Raw genomic sequence first — 13280 nt, 5'->3', positions numbered from 1 at the left:
ATCGACACAGAATCACCAGCTGAGCAAATGTCTGTGTGTTTGGCTGTATGTAGACATGTGTACCAAATCAATGTCACTGGAATATCTCGTCACAGGCTCAACCGATTTTGGCCGGAATGGTTTTAATCGATCCTTCTTAATGTCCCCTAAGTTGCTATTTAAATTCATGAAGTTTTAAGATGTATTTGAAAAGTTATGTTAAAATAACTGTTTCATATTAAATAGAAATTATGGTAAAAAGGGTGGTTTTTTCATGAAACCCTCACGTGTTATATAATTTTAGAAAGCATATGAGAAGACCTTTTAGGTGGAGTAACAATTTTCAAGATCTGATTTACCTATCTTAAATTACAAGCAGTTTAAAAAATGGTCTGAATTCACATAACCTCAACTGGTCGGGTCTGATTGCCACGAAAAAGCCGTGTAGAGTGATGCCATTTTCCTCAAAGGCCGTGTCTGTATAATCTTGACAAAAAGTCTGTAGGTAGTCTGTTTTTTTACTCATCACTTATTTTTATTAGAGACCTCTTAGGTGCTGCGAACGTTAGGGGAGATCCATAAACATGTGGACACTTTAGTGGGGTTGGAATCAATATAAAAGAGAGGAAGGCATCAACCAACTAAAGGTGGATTAAATAATGTTTTTTGAAAGGAAATTAATCAAAATCTGGCTTAAAATTGAAGTCGGAGTTCGTCGGCCGAAATAATAAGACCCATATTTTTTGAGTTTGGTCATTCGGGGGACCTACGCCGTGTAAGGGGGGTTCGAAAAATAGCCATTTTCGTCGAATTTCGCAAAAAACACAATTTAAAAAAAAAACGATTTGGCCGCAAATGGAAGGTGATTAGAAAGTAGTGTGTCCCAAAAAGAAGGCGATGGGGCGGAATCCTTCGGGCTCACCCGGATTTCGAAAGTTTTTTGCCTCAAAAACAATGTTTTCTTGCAATGAAAAATTTCAAAAAATCGATTAGAACTCGAAATTTGCGAATTACTGAAAAATGGTCTGTTATCATAGAAAATATCATATTTTATTCTAAAACATCTTGATCCAGGAAATCGTAATTTTTCATTGGAAGCATGTAAAAGTTGGAAAAATTCCATTTTCTGCCTAATTTTTTTTTACAAATTTCTCTCAAAAACCATTTTGCTACGAAAACCAATACTTTCATCTTGTAGGCAACTTCTTTCTGAACAATTTTGCTTTTTGAACAATAAGTTTTTGTCATTCAGCGCCAAGATACAGCAATTTTAGTAAAATAAAAATGAGGAATTTTTAAAATCAATTATTTTCATTGAATTTACTAAATTTTTGCTTACAAAGAAAAGCATTTTAAAATACCCGCCTTAAGTACATCAAAACCACTTTTTTTTTCCAAGATTTTGATGATCACCTTTCATTCGGTCAAAAAGAGCTAAAATCTTTTAGAATGGTGCGAAGGCGTTTTTTTTTCAAGAAAGAAGAAACAAAAAAATGTTTTTTGGACCACCCTAACACGGTGTAGGTCACCGTAATGAACAAACAAAAAATACAGGTCTAATTATGTCAGCCATTCGTACAACTTTTTTTTCGAATCGTGCAATTTTCGTGGGGAATTTCTTTTTTCATATTCATAATTAGGCAACAAGTTGTTAATAGAATTCGTTTCAGAATTTTGTTAATTTTGGTGATAAAAAAAAAACAAAAAAAATATAGCCATTCGATAACAACAGGAAAGGTAAAGAAAGGAATGAAAGTAGTTTCACAAAAGAAGAGCAAACAGCTTTTAGGCCATTGCAAATATTTTTGAAAGATTGTATCGTTTCATAAGCCATTTGCATCATTGATCACCATACAAACTTTGGAGTTGTCTATACAAAAGTTCTTTGAAAACGTTCAAAACCCGTAATTTCAGAAGGGTCATGATAATCACTTTTCAGAAAAAATAGTAAAAGGAAAAATATCCATATTTTTTTAAGTTATCACAACAAGTAAAGGATTTTAAGTCATGAGCAACTCTCTACGAAATCGGCCGATTTCGACCATTTTTATTTTTTGTATTTTTTGATTAGGCTCAAACTTTGTTGGGGCCTTCCCTATGACCAAAGAAGCTATTTTGTGTCATTGGTTCACCCATAAAAGTCTCCATACAATTTTGGCTGCTATCCATACAAATAAGGACGTAAATATTCAAACAGCTGTAACTTTAGAGTGAATTTTCAGATCAATTTGGTGTCTTCGGCAAAGTTGTAGGTATTGTTGAGGACTATTGAGAAAAAAATAGGTACACGGAAAAAAAATTGTAGATTTTTTAATCAACTTTTTTTTCACTGGAACTCAATTTCCCAAAATACGTATTTTTTGATTTTCGAGATTTTTTGATATGTTTTAGGGGATAAAAATCCGCAACTTTTGAGCCATAGAGAAACATGGTCAAAAATTCTGCCGCAGAGTTATGAATTTTTGAAAAAATAGCGATTTTTGGAAAAAAATCGTAATTTCATGCAAAAACAAATTTGACGGTATTTTTTAATGCAAAATTGAATTTGCAATTGAAAACAACTCTACAGATTTTTTGATAATGGGCTCCTTTTTTAAGCTATACCCGAGCAGACGGAAATAACGTGGGAATAACATTTTTTGATATTTGAAAATACTAGGCCAATAACATTTTATGATATTTATAACAAGAATTGTTATTCGCCGTTATGATTTTTTTGTTATTGGATTGTTATTGTAATAACAGACTAATAACATTTTCAGTTATTCTTCGAACAAATCTCTGTTATTATTTTTTGTTATTTTAACAACTAATCCGATCATCCCAATAACAGTTGGAGGTATTCTTCCATAACAAAAAATGTTATTCCAAAGTTGTTTCGGCTTTCAACCAATATCAGACCAATAACAAATTTTGTTACGATAACAAAAACTGTTATTAAACTCTTATGCAAAAATGGATTTTTCAAGAAGATTCTATAACACTTTCTGTTATTTTAAGAGTATTCGTTATTGAAATGGCATGAATTTTGTTATTACCGTCTGCCCGGGTAGCCACCGAAAGTTTGATTTTAGCGAAATATTTGCAGTTTTTCGATTTTTAAAAATAGTGACCATGAGTGACCATTTCTGAAAATATTTTTTTTGAAAAGTTCAGAAAATTTGCAATAAAATTGTCTACGAGACATTGAAGATTGGACCTCGGGTTGCTGAGATAGAACCGCTTTAAGAAAAAGAAACACGAAAATTGAAGTTTTCTAAGTCTCACCAAAACCCCCCACCATTTTCTAATGTCGATATCTCAGAAACTAATAGTCCGATTTTCAATGTTAAAACATGAAACATTCGTGAAATTTTCCGAACTTTTCGAAATAAATATTTTTAGACTAGCATTTTAAATGAGCGTAAAATTCATTGTTTGGCCCTTTGAAAATTTTAGTCTTGATTTAAAAATTTTCAAAATATTTTTTTCGAAAGGATCGAAAAATTTCACGAATGTTTCATGTATTGACATTGAAAATCGGACCATTAGTTGCTGAGATATCGACATTAGAAAATGGTGGGTTGTTTTGGTGAGACTTAGAAAACTTCAATTTTCGTGTTTCTTTTTCTTAAAGCGGTTCTATCTCAGCAACCCGCGGTCCAATCTTCAATGTCTCGTAGACAATTTTATTGCAAATTTTCTGAACCTTTCAAAAAAAAATATTTTTGGAAGTGGTCACTCATGGTCACTATTTTTAAAAATCGAAAAACTGCAAATATTTCGCTAAAGTCAAACTTTCGGTGGCTATATCTTGAAAACGGAGCCGTTTATCGAAAAATCTATAAAATGGGTTTCGATTGCAAATTGAATTTTGCATTAAAAAATACCGTCAAATTTGTTTTTGCATGAAATTTCGATTTTTTCCAAAAATCACTATTTTTTCAAAAATTCATAACTCGGCGACAGATTTTTTGACCATGTTTCTCTATGGCTCAAAAGTTGCGGATTTTTGTCCCCTAAAACATATCAAAAAATCTCGAAAATCAAAAAATACATATTTTGGGAAATTGAGTTCCAGTGAAAAAAAAGTTGATTAAAAAATCTACAATTTTTTTTCCGTGTACCTATTTTTTTCTCAATAGTCCTCAACAATACCTACAACTTTGCCGAAGACACCAAATTGATCAGAAAATTCACTCAAAAGTTACAGCTGTTTGAATATTTACGTCCTTATTTGTATGGATAGCAGCCAAAATTGTATGGAGACTTGTATGGGTGAACCAATGACACAAAATAGCTTCTTTGGTCATAGGGAAGGCCCCCACAAAGTTTGAGCAAAATCAAAAAATACAAATAAAATCCATTTCCGGTTTTGGTAGAGAATTGCTCTTATGAATTATTTTTATAATTTGAAGGACCAAAACTGCATATATTTTTTTTTTTTCAATATTAAACGTAAACTTTAAAAAAAGAAAATTTTAGAAAAATTTCAAAGACCATTAATTTTTTTCCCGCGATTTAACTAGTTTAAAATAAACACAAAAGCGATTTTGTCTAGTTTTACAAAAAAAAAATATGGATTTAACTTAGAATGATATTTTTAAAGTCTCTGTAATTTTTTTTTCAAAAATTGTGATGTTTTTTTAAACTAATTGTAAGGATATTATGATTTTTTTAATGAGTAGAGAGGGTAACACAAGCTTTAAAAACTATTTTTAACTGCCGTTTTGGTATATTTCCAAACTCACAGAAGTTAAAAACTTCTAATATCGTTTCGGTATTCGGTATATACAGTAATTATAAAGTACATAAATCAATCAATTGTAGGATAAAATCGTTACATCATCAGCCAGATCTATTCTATTAGATCTTTAGTGTATTCGTCAGAATTGTGTTTGGAGTGATTTTATAGCCTTTCCGCAGTAAGGAAGGCAAAACTGACATTAGTCTAAGAAACAAACGATGCAGCAAAATAAAACTTGAATTCACAAAATTCAAATTAAGCTCTCCATAACAGTTTGAAAGCAAAACTTTTCCCCAAATCTCCAGCAAGATCTTCCCACCCCGGAAGGCGGCAACAAACTTGTCCCAGCATTGACACATGTCACCGTTCGCAGCCGGAACGTGTAGTTTGTCACTGACGCTTCACAAAACTTTCTTGTTCGTGTTCCATCGTGGCGTGTCACACACACAAACTTGCACACAGACACAGACACACACATGGAAGATTGTTATTAATTTCCAAGAGATGTTATAATTAATTTCCAACAGTGCAAGTGGGAGGAATTAAAACTTTGACCCAGTTTTTCGGGAGTTTGCTCGTGTAAATTCAAGCTCGACTGCCTTCCTCTCTCTCCACAAACACTTCAAAGTGAAGCATGAGAAGTTGAGAAATTGTCGTGTGGGGTGGTGGTGGGTGCATCTTAAATGGTGTGCCACCCCTTGGTGCGGCTCACTTTTCTCCACAGCGCACAGCGCTTAGTTGATAAACAAATTTCAGCGTGTCGTGTAGGGGAAAGTTTTTCAACGATCCTAGCTTTCCTTACAGCGTTGGAGGACTAACTTGCTCCTGCTTGGAGACAACGTAAGAAAGAGTTTGGGGGGGCTCTTGTGCTCGATTCAGCTGGGATTTGATGCTCCACTATGGTTTACTTTGGAGCACGCTGGCAAAGGAAAAGTCTTAGTCTCAGCTCGAGAAGCTAGGAAACTTTCGCCACAATTTACACCTTCTCAGATGGTTCTGTGTTTTTGTACCTGTTTGATACAAGCCCGTTACGCCTTGATAGTTTATTCATAGTTTTGCTGCTCGGCACCGACGACGGGGGCGTCTTTTGCAGTCTATACAGCCGGAAAATCTATTGGCAGTGTTCAACGATAAATAGAATCTTGTTAAAACAAGCAGCACCGCCGCCGGAAGCACCCTCGACAACGGGAGTGTTGCGGGTGTTTGAAAGTAAACGGGCTGTTAGTACACGTAAACACCTTCGGGGCCAAGTTTGGTGCGCCAAGTTCAAGTTTTCTTGAGCATACTTAATGGGAGCTTCCATACTGGAGGTTCTAACCTTGAAACTATAGCTAATGGGTGTTTATGAGTGGTTTGTTGTTGTTATTTCGAAACAGAAGAAGATTAGAATGCTACTTGAACTTTTCAGGAGAGTTTGCAAAGAAAACTTGTCTTGTGGCATGTTTGGTTGAAATTTTCCTATCCAACTCAACCATGTTCCAATGCAAACACTTGATTAAACCGTAAATCTTGAAAGGTCGCAAAAAATCTCATGCAAAATTGATTAAAAGCCACTTTGGTGTGCACTCCAGTGCCTCGCACTTTTAGCAATAAAATATTCAACAGCACTGCACATTAAATTTTGTCACCTCACTCAACATCAAAGCCCTTAATCAATGTGAACGGGTTTAATAGATTAATAAATTGCCTTCAGCACTGCACTCACCATGAGATTATTTCCCCCTCGACCTCCAACTCCTCCTCCTCCTGGTGGGAACCGAAACTGATGCCATCCCTCGGCTCGGTTCGCCAAAGTACGCCCCTCTGATGTTTCACCTGATTAAAACATGCATCATCTGCCTCGTTTTTGGGGTTGGATCGAACCACTTTCGAAATATGTACCGCGTGGCCAATCTATATATCATGGGTGACAATTTTTCGGAATTCATAAATATTGATGACGGTAATGTGCACTGATGCTCCTCCGATCAGCGATGGTGACACGTGGTGTACGGCGGGCGCTGAAAAACTCTTTCGACAAGCTTTTCCAAGCGTTTTCTCCGGAAAAGCGAGTCCGAATCGAACTGCGCTCGGCTGTCACAGCAGATGCATGGCGTTTCCCCCAACTTTTGCACGGGGCAGCTTTTTCCACAGCAGTTTTCCCGCTGGGTTTTTGTTCTGCTGTCGACAATAATAAGGCAAATAATAATTTCTGCATTAAAATAATATTTTTCACCAACATTTATTCAAATTAAAATTTATTATTAATCTCATTATAATCGAAAAATATTTATTCAATTATGTTCGCATGAGCATTCCATGATTTATGTATGAGCGATGCTACCGAGTTTTGCATTCAAAAGCAGTGAAAAAGCGCGATCATCGGCAGCTTGGTGACCCGAGCAAATAACAAAAAAAAAATTGCTTGCAAGCAGAGGGAATTAAAATCGAAATGAAATAAAACAATTTTCCGTGGCACCCTTCCCCACCCTCTCCATGGCTGCGATAAGTGGAGCGGGAGTTAGTCTGCATCTGATTGCTATTTTGTTTACTCGGTCACCGCACCATCGTTGGCGGTTCGGAAAGCCAACCTCAGAGTGAGAGACAATTGATAGTGGTCTTTACAGTGGTTGAATGGTTGCTGAGAAGATTTCATTTGCAGACATTTTTTGATGAGCCTAAAGGTGGATTATAATATAGTTTTTGCAATTCCGTCGTGAAACTACTTACTTTTCCTGTCATTCTTGAACGACGAAATAGCCTACTTTTCTGTACCAAAAATAACAGAATCGAATAGCAACACTTTTCAAAATAAATGCTGAAAAGTTCTACTTTTCAGCACTGAAAAGGATGCTGAAAAGTTGAACTTTTCAGCACTTGTTTCGAAAAGTGACACTTTTCAACATTTTTTTGATTTAAGCGATTTATTGACAAAATACAAGAAAATTTGACTTAAAATTTCACTCAATGGGTGTTTTTTGGAATTGCAAAAAATGTTGTATGGAACTCGTTGCAAAACTTGATTTTTTCAACACTCGTCGTATTTATCCAACTCGGTGAACCTCGTTGGATAAATGTACGACTCGTGCTGAAAAAATCCTCTTTTTGCAACTTGTTGCATAAACTACTATTTTAACTCTGACTCAGCAGTACAAGGAGAAAACACAAGGCTCTTAAACTTTTTATTGTTTATATAAACTACATTCTAAAGCTAGATTGTCCTCACACAATAGAAACACTCGAGTTGGAATTAAACATGATTGAACAGTGAAGAGCTTAACTACAAAAAAAAATAACTTACTAACTTTAGAAGATTTCATTGAAAACATGCTGAAGCCAATATTGTTCATTCAAACAAGTTAGCCTTAGTCTAACTAATTTTATAATTCGAATGAAACATATTTTTTTTAATCATGTTCAGGAAGTTATTTTACAAGTTTTCTTTTTTTCTTTAGGACATTTTTAAACAAGACTTCCGTTATTGCCATGATTTTTCATAAAATATAAATTTTTCATCTCTGATGACAATATTATAATAGTAGTTTATGCAACAAGTTGTAAAAAGAAGATTATTTCAGCACGATTTGTACATTTATCCAACGAGGTTTACCGAGTTGGATAAATACGACGAGTCCTGACAAAATCAAGTTTTGCAACAAGTTGCTTACAACATTTTTTTTCAATTCTGTTCGCCATCGCGTCCGTTTCCGAGGCTCTTCAAGCGAAAAATAAAAATTCCTGACAATTGGCAACACTGGTTGCTGCGATTGGCAAACCCCCCGCGCCGCTGTCAAAACGTCAACGGCGAAAGGCATCGGCAACCTGATCGTCAGATTTAGCGCGAACGAAAAGCGCGCGCAAAGAAGGGGAGAAAAAGGAAACCGAACCAAAATTCATTCCGTTCGCAAACTTTGTTCAGTACAGATGTAAATAAATCGGTCGTTTTAGAAATTTGTTAGAGAAAACGAGTGTTTCACTGCCGGCCAGAACGTGGTTTACAGTCCCGCGAAAATAGAATCAAAATCGTCCCGGGTTGAGGCAATCGGCCGCAACATTTGGTCCATTCGTACCGGACATTTGGACATTCGACCATCGGATCCGCGAGTGAAGTGTTCAACGGATTCCGGAAAATCGTGCGAGCGGAAGAACACAACCGGAAAAAGATTTCGAGTGTGTGCTCTGGAAGTGAGAAAAGATCCTTCCGGAAGGCGACTCCGTGGCCTGCAACGGCGGAAACAGTGGCGGCAAGAGCCCGCAAAAGAAGTGCCAGAAAGTTTCGTGGAGTGAGTGAGCAGTGAAGAAGCGCAGCGACGCCATTTTGTAGTGGTTCCCACGTGTGGAACAATCCGTAGAGTGCAGGCGGCACAAGCGTTGCTGGTCTGACTCTATGTGACGGTCGCTCCTGAAGCTGCACACGGAACCGGAAAGCGAAGAAGAAGTTGAGGAGAAGAAACCCGTCGTCGAAGTGCTAGTGCCGTCCCCAGTAAAACCGCTGACGCCGAAGAAGCTGTGGGAGAAAAAGAAGGCAAGGCGCTTTCGAAGAAGCGAAGTTTGGTGAAGGGAAAGCTCACGCGAGTTTTGCATGCCGTGCAACCAAGCGCCCAACCAGGTGCCCAAGCAGGCGCCCAACCACGGGAGGCCGACGTGGCCCCGCCGCAGCTGAGAGTCCATCAGCGCAACGTGGAGAAATACTACGGTGAGTGTCACGAAATTCACGACAAGATTTTGGACCTGGTGGAGACAGATGAGGTGTCCAAACAGCAGGAGGAAAAGTGGTTGGAGTTCGAGCAGCTCTACAACCGAACGCTGGTCGCGTTGGAAATGCTGCTGACCGCGCATGAAAGACCTGCCCAGGTTGTGCTTCCGGCTGTCCAAGCCGCACAACAGGTCATTATCCACCAGCAAGCGTTGCGTGCTCCACTCCCAACGTTCGACGGACGTTACGAGAACTGGTCAAAGTTCAAGGCCATGTTCCAGGACTTGATGCGCAATTCGTCCGATTCCGATGCCGTCAAGCTGTACCACCTGGACAAGGCGCTCGTTGGTGAAGCGGAAGGGAAGATCGACCTACGAACCATCCAGGATAATAACTACCGGGGAGCGTGGAAGGAACTGGAGGAGCAGTACGAGAACACGCGGCTGATCATCGATCTCCACATCCAAGGCATCTTGCAGCTGAAAAAGATGGACAAGCGGTCATCGACGGAGTTGCGAGATGTCGTCGAGCGGTGTTCCAGGCACGTCGAAGGTCTACGCTTCCACAAGCAAGAGCTGTTGGGAGTGTCGGAGCTCATCGTGGTCAACATCCTCGCAGCTGCCCTGGACCGCGAGACACGAGAGCTCTGGGAAGCGACGATTGAGAAGGGTGAGCTACCGACATATCAAGCGACCGTTGACTTCTTGAGGAAGCGATGCCACATTCTCGAGCGATGTGAGCTGTCCGACCCAGAGGCATCTGCTGTCAAGCCGACAGTCTCTAAGATGCCATCTGCCACGAAACCTTCGGTGAATGTGTTCACTGCGGCCACGACCACAAGCGAGGTGGTGTGCGAGCTTTGCGGTGGCAACCATCCGAATTACAAGTGCAGTGCCTTCTGTAGCATGTCAGTCCCACAGAGGCTGGAGAAGGTGAGAGAGGCACGAGCCTGCTACAACTGCCTGAGAACCGGCCATCTGGTCAGGAAGTGTCCCTCCGAGAGGACGTGTAAGTGTGGAGAGAGGCATCACAACCTACTCCACAAGGACTCACCGAAAGAACAAGCATCGCCGAAGTCTGAGGCTGCGCCCAAGCCTCCACCAGCCACTGAACAAGCGGCCAATGGTTCCAGCAACGAGAACGCCGACGCCAGCGAGGAGCAGACGACGTCGTGCTGTAACAGCGGGCTGCTGCAAACCTCCCGACCTGTGCTGTTGCAGACAGCAGTCGTTAACGTGGTGGACAAGCAGGGTCGACTGCACCCGTGTCGCGCACTCCTGGATTCCGGATCGCAAGCCCACATCCTGTCAGCGGCGATGGCACGTAAGCTCGAGCTACCGCTGACGAAGTGCAACGTGATGCTGATTGGAGCAAATGCCGTCAAGACACCGGCGAGGAGCAGCGTCATCCTGCACCTCTCTTCAAGATACACCAACTTCCGGGATAGGATTTCCTGTCTCATCTCGGAGAAGCCAACCGGGATTATTCCATCCGTGAGAATTGACACGTCTGGATGGAAAATTCCAAGTGGCGTTCGCCTCGCAGATCCGCAGTTCTTCGAACCCAACGACATTGACCTGGTGATTGCGTCCAACTACGTGTGGGATCTGCTGAGGTCGGACAAGGTGAAGCTGCTCAACGGCGCCGTCACGCTCCGAGAGACAGATCTGGGTTGGATAGTCACGGGCACCTATGACCCGCTCGACCAGGTGAGTCTTCCTATCGTCCATTCCAATAATGTGCGCCTGGATATCCTGGAAGATGCCGTAGAAGAATTAGTATCAGTTGAAGAGCTGACAGACTCAACACCCCCCTCCGCCGAGAATTTCGACAAGCTTGTCTCACCAACCCACCGCAGCGACGAGAGCAGCCGCTGCGTTGTTCAACTTCCGTTCAGAAATACCGTCGACGACCAGTCCCAAGCCTTGAGAAGATTCACCCAGCTTGAACGCAGTCGTTCCGATCCACCTGGCTCGAAATCACAGTACTCTGTCATCACCGACAACACCGCCTGGGCAGACCCACTGCCAGAAGGGATGATGATGGAGTGGCTCGAATGCCCGAGATCGTTGGACGAGCTCAATGACATCACCACCCCGCTCCGTGGTGTTGAGCCGGACGCCGTACGTAGCGAAGACAAGCTTCCACCAAAAACCGTTGAGCTGATCGACGATCCTGCACCGTCCTGCGGCGGCTTAAAGCTGGCCATCGTCGAAATACCATCCGGGGAGCGAACCAGTTACTCCGGTTCATTTGTGACGAAGACTTGCGTTTTGAAGGAGTTTCAGCTTCGCAGCCGGGCGGGAGAATGTTCGCCATCGCGTCCGTTTCCGAGGCTTTTCAAGCGAAAAATAAAAATTCCTGACAATTGGCAACACTGGTTGCTGCGATTGGCAAACCCCCCGCGCCGCTGTCAAAACGTCAACGGCGAAAGGCATCGGCAACCTGATCGTCAGATTTAGCGCGAACGAAAAGCGCGCGCAAAGAAGGGGAGAAAAAGGAAACCGAACCAAAATTCATTCCGTTCGCAAACTTTGTTCAGTACAGATGTAAATAAATCGGTCGTTTTAGAAATTTGTTAGAGAAAACGAGTGTTTCACTGCCGGCCAGAACGTGGTTTACAGTCCCGCGAAAATAGAATCAAAATCGTCCCGGGTTGAGGCAATCGGCCGCAACAAATTCCAAAAAACGCTTCTTTAATGGAATTTTATACCAAACATTCATGTGTTTAGTAAATTCATCGTTCAAAACAAAAAAAATATTGAAAAATGTTACTTTTCGATACTAGTGTTGAAAAGTCCAACTTTTCTGCACCCATTTCAGTGCTGAAAAGTAGAACTTTTTCCATTCTGTTATTTTTGGTAGGGAAAGTAGACCGTTTCGAAGGACAGGAAAAGTTGACAGTTTCACAGGGGAATTGCAAAAATATTATTTATGCACACTATCCTCAACAACTTTCAAATTAAATTTGGTTTATTTTAATGAATAATTACAAAATTCCTTCTGCAAGCAGTTGAGAATATTTTGCAAATAATCGTTGTTTAAGGTAATGTTGATTTTCCTATTCCTTATTGAGTTATGATAATCATCATTAATCTATGCTCAATTACCTGGCCGTCAATGATTGAGTTACCAACTCATATATATTTTGAGAAACATTTCAAATTAAGCGGCATGAGTGACTTTCAAAAAAAATCAAATACTCATGCAGATCCATTTCAGTACGGTTACTCATCAAATTGAACATTATAAACAAATTGAGCTGAAACTCACTTAAATAAAAAAAGCTGATGGAAAAATTATTGCTCCAGTTAGGCTGATGTAAATATGTTTCAAAATTTATGTCGAAACAACTCCCACTCCTTCTACAATCTTCAATATTGGTCCGATAAAATTTTCAATGAAGCATAATTAGTGCGTCCGTACTAGAACTTTCTGGGACAGAAATCAAGGATTTTCATTACATTTTGACCAGTTTTTAAAAAATAAAAATAAATGTTGTCTGGAAATTTAGATTTGCTTGTGTAAAAAGTGAAGCAGTTGATTACTTAGTAATCATATTTAACGTAAATATATTTATTACGAATATATCAGAATAAGTTTGGCGTATTGATGAAATTAGCTAAACTTTAATTGTACAGATCTGTAAATTGCAAATGTTGTGAAATATACTGTCCCTATTCAGACTGGAGTGGAGATAATCATAAACTAACAGTTGTCACGATGTCAGTTTCTTCATTTCCGTTTCTTTTCTTTATAAGATTATCATCATTTATTTAAAAAAAAATCTATTGTTTTTATCCTAAAAAATTTAACAAGTGAATTGAAACATGGTTTTAACCACCATTTTAAAAATATTCCCATAATTTTTCTAGGAAATTCATAACTCTGGAAAATTTT

General features: G+C 39.7%; 1 protein-coding gene across 1 annotated transcript in view; it reads left to right on the top strand.

Annotated features, from left to right (window-relative positions):
* The window catches only part of LOC120425683 (uncharacterized), a 41494-nt gene extending 29561 nt beyond the window's left edge, over positions 1-11933 (top strand). The window contains exons 2-4 of the mRNA XM_039590267.1: positions 9093-9238; positions 9283-11690; positions 11923-11933. Of these exons, the coding sequence (XP_039446201.1) occupies positions 9093-9238; positions 9283-11690; positions 11923-11933 (2565 nt within the window). The remainder of the gene's footprint in view (positions 1-9092; positions 9239-9282; positions 11691-11922) is intronic.
* Positions 11934-13280: the final 1347 nt, after the last annotated feature.

The sequence above is a fragment of the Culex pipiens genome, chromosome 3 (assembly GCF_016801865.2).
Source record: "Culex pipiens pallens isolate TS chromosome 3, TS_CPP_V2, whole genome shotgun sequence".
Taxonomy (NCBI): domain Eukaryota; kingdom Metazoa; phylum Arthropoda; class Insecta; order Diptera; family Culicidae; genus Culex; species Culex pipiens.
Note: the sequence above shows the minus strand (reverse complement) of the source record. Positions and strands in the feature narration are given on the sequence as shown.